The sequence below is a fragment of the Phoxinus phoxinus genome, assembly GCF_949152265.1.
Source record: "Phoxinus phoxinus genome assembly, chromosome: 17".
Taxonomy (NCBI): Eukaryota; Metazoa; Chordata; class Actinopteri; order Cypriniformes; family Leuciscidae; genus Phoxinus; species Phoxinus phoxinus.
Genome location: NC_136892.1, coordinates 13,605,514 through 13,609,058, shown reverse-complemented (window position 1 = coordinate 13,609,058; position 3,545 = coordinate 13,605,514). Strand labels below are relative to the sequence as shown.

Below are 3,545 nucleotides of genomic sequence, written 5' to 3'. Positions count from 1 at the left end.
CCATTTTTAAAATCAGTCAAGTCGCGTTGCAACCATGTTATAAAGTTAAGACAGGGCCGACAAATGCGAGAAGATTTATTTGCTTTATTGTCAAGATCTAATCCTAAACTGAGAACTTGTTCGTATATACATACACCTTTTGTATTTCTCTCAAAAATGCTATTCGTGCTTGTAAGTACTCCACAAATTCTTAAATTATATTTACAACAACGGCAAAGATCGTTTACACTCATTAATTTACTACTTCTTCCAGCGTGCGTGCAGTTGAGCTCTGTTGACAACTATGCGTCGCTCAACATACGTCACTTACTGCGTTGCTCTGATTGGTTGTAGGTCTATCCAATTGAGTGCAGAGGTTTTTTTTCCTGGTTCGATTAAGACACGTCTCATAATCAAAGCCCAATGGAGCAGTATCAGACACACATTCTGCCTAGAATACAAGTCAGGCTAGCAAAACGCTGCAGCCAGGCTTATAACAGGAACCAACAGAAGAACACATTACACCGGTTTTATCCACACTCCATTGGCTTCCAGTCAAACATAGAATTGATTATAAAATTTTAGTTTTGACTTTTAGAGCACTACATGGACAGGCCCCCCAGTACATCACAGACCTGTTGACCCCCTACTACTCCTCCCGCACTCTCCGGTCCTCAGGTCAAAACCTCATAATGGTCCCCAAAACCCGCTTTAAACTCTTTTAGACAAACTACCTAGACAAACTTTTTTTAGACAAGCTTTGGAATATTGGTTGGAATATTGCCAATCAGCTGATATCAGCTTATAGGGAAGCTTGACTACGAATGCTTGATTTGAGTGCTCTATGTATGTTCGCTGATCGATGTTTATATGTGAATAATATGTTTCTTCAAAAGTCTTGGAATAAACCACTTAATTCATATGATTTTTTTAACTAACTTTTTGATGTGTCAGAGTTTTGGGTGATCTAAGGTTTTGAGTGATTTGCTGAATGTTTTCTTTTTTATTTGGCATCTTCTGATCCTTAATGGATAATTCAAATATGTCCCTTTATGCTTCATATTTTATTTCACCTCTGACCTGAAGAAGGGCATGCTATTTTCACTTACGATAGTTGGAAAAATAACAGATAGTGGGGGAATCACATGAAATAATTTTTTTTCCCTCCAAAACACATTGGCCACAATTATTGGCACCCCTAGATTTTTTGAATATATCTCTGAAATATATTACCATTAATATTTTAAAAAAACTTGTGAGGAAATCAAAAGACCAAATTGCCTTAATCGTTCAACTGATTGAATCATCCATCTATCAACTAAAGATGTTACAAATCTGCCTTGAAGAGTACATGTGTCTATATTGTCTTAATGCATGGCGAGGAGGAATGTTTGAGTGGCCAAAGACTCTCCAAGGAGCACAGATGGAGAATTGCAGAAATTTGTTGAGCCTGGACATCTTGTTCAGATACATGGTGGATTCTAGTAAATACTAATAGATACAAAATCAAAACCTTATGGCCTCTGCTAGAAATCTTATAATTACATCAGGACAAAGCTTCTGCCATGACCATCCCAGTTCCCTGACCTGCACCTTATAGAAAATGAGTGGGCTGAACTGAAGAGAAGCAGCAACACGGAGCTGGGAATCTGAAGGATATGGAGACATTCTGTATGGAGGAATAGTATCTGATCTCTTGTCAGGTGTTCTCCTAACTCATCAGGCATTATAAAAGAAAACTCAGAGCTGTTATCTTGGCAAAAGAAGACTGCAAAAAGTTCTTATTAAACAATTATGGCCAACATGTTTTGGAGAAAAACATTAATTTCATAATGTGAATTACCCCCCCACTTTCAATTATTTTACTCAAATGAAAGGTTTGATTTCTTGATTTCATTTTTAATGAAAGATCAAAAGGATAAACAATGCAGATTTATTTTTACAGACATATTTGATCATATTTAACAGGGGTGCCAATAATTCTGACCAAAACCGTATATTATAGTCATATATAACATATTTACGTTCTGTTAGGATTACCTTTATCATTCTGATGTGGAGATGTGGTCATATGCAGAAAAACACTGCTTTATTATAATGCTGCTTATTTTAAATTCTGGATTTTAGATTATTAAATGAAACCACAGACGTCAGAAGTTGTTGCCAGTTTTTTGTTTTAAATGCTGTAAGTTTTACAGTGATTTTCATGTTTACCTGGGACATAAAAAGCCTGTCTGTTATTATAAGTACATATTCTATAGTTCCACTGTCCACATTTATCACAAGGATGTTATATAGGCTATTCACACAAGTAAAGTTTTGGAATGAAACAGAAATGTAGACCAATGTATTTTACCATTCAAACTTTATCATTAGCACTCAAAGAAAATTGTAATATAACAAAAAAATCACATTGAGTTAACTTTACATCTATAAATTAGTTTAAACAGTCTCTGTCTTATTTCCTTTGCTTGCAAACCATATATTATGGGATTCAAGCTTGGTGGAATAACATGGAACATTAAACTAGATAAATTTCTACTTTCATATAATGCAGGGAAACGATGAAGAAAAACGGTGGTGAATCCAGAAACCGACATGATTATATAAACAGCCAGGTGAGCACCGCAGGTTTTTATTGCTTTGCTGTTGGTTGCTTTGTTTTTGCTTTTGAAGCATACCATCGCTATTCTGAGATATGTAAATACCACACTCCCCAATGAGGACGTTAGTAAAACCACAGTAAAAGTTAATCCATATACATTATTAATAACTATATTTTCACAGGACAGTTTAAATAGTGAAGCGTTGTCACAAAACAGATTTTGAATCACAGATCTGCAGTGAGACAGGCGCACACTGAGGCCGATCAGAATTCCCACCAGCACTATTGCAGAACCCCAGGCTCCTGCCGAGAGTTTAAACACCATGTTATTGCTCATTATTGTTGGGTATCGCAATGGATTGCATATGGCCACATATCTATCAAAGGCCATGATCATTAGAATTGTGTGAGATGCGGTTCCATATACATGTCCAAAAAAAGCTTGCAAAGCACACTCCACATATGTGATGTAGCGCTCAGAGGGGTCTGTTAATATATGACTCATAAAGCGTGGCAAAAGAGCAATTGTGCCTAATACATCATTTAGTGGCAAGTTGCAGAAAAGTATGTGCATAGGCTGATGTAGCCTTTTTTCCACTGAGATCTGAATCAAAATCCCAATGTTAGATACTATAATAAATATGTAAGCAAGCAAAAAAAGGATGAATACAAAATTATTGGAAAGATGTGTAACTTGTAGTCCCTCCATTAAGAGTATGCTGTATCTGAATGTCAGGTTGTCCATCTGTAACCTAAAGAAAACATACAGGGCTGCATTTTCCCAAAAGCATTGTATAAGCCTAAGTAGATCGTAGAGACATTAGATTATGGTTTCTACAATCAACTTAGGTTTATTATGCTTTTGTGAAACACAGCCCAGATTTAGTCAGAACATGATTTAATGCAGCACATACAGTATAGGTAATATCAAAGTACTAAGAACAGAAGTAGAAAACCTCTT

At 36.0% G+C, this 3,545-nt stretch overlaps 1 protein-coding gene across 1 annotated transcript; it reads right to left on the bottom strand.

Moving 5' to 3' along the window:
- Positions 1-2,387: 2,387 nt before the first annotated feature.
- On the bottom strand, positions 2,388-3,329 carry LOC306984512 (olfactory receptor 52D1-like; the record flags this gene model as incomplete). Its single annotated transcript, XM_079585956.1, has 1 exon — positions 2,388-3,329. The coding sequence occupies one exon, from the start codon at positions 3,327-3,329 to the stop codon at positions 2,388-2,390; it is 942 nt and encodes a 313-aa protein (XP_079442082.1).
- Positions 3,330-3,545: the final 216 nt, after the last annotated feature.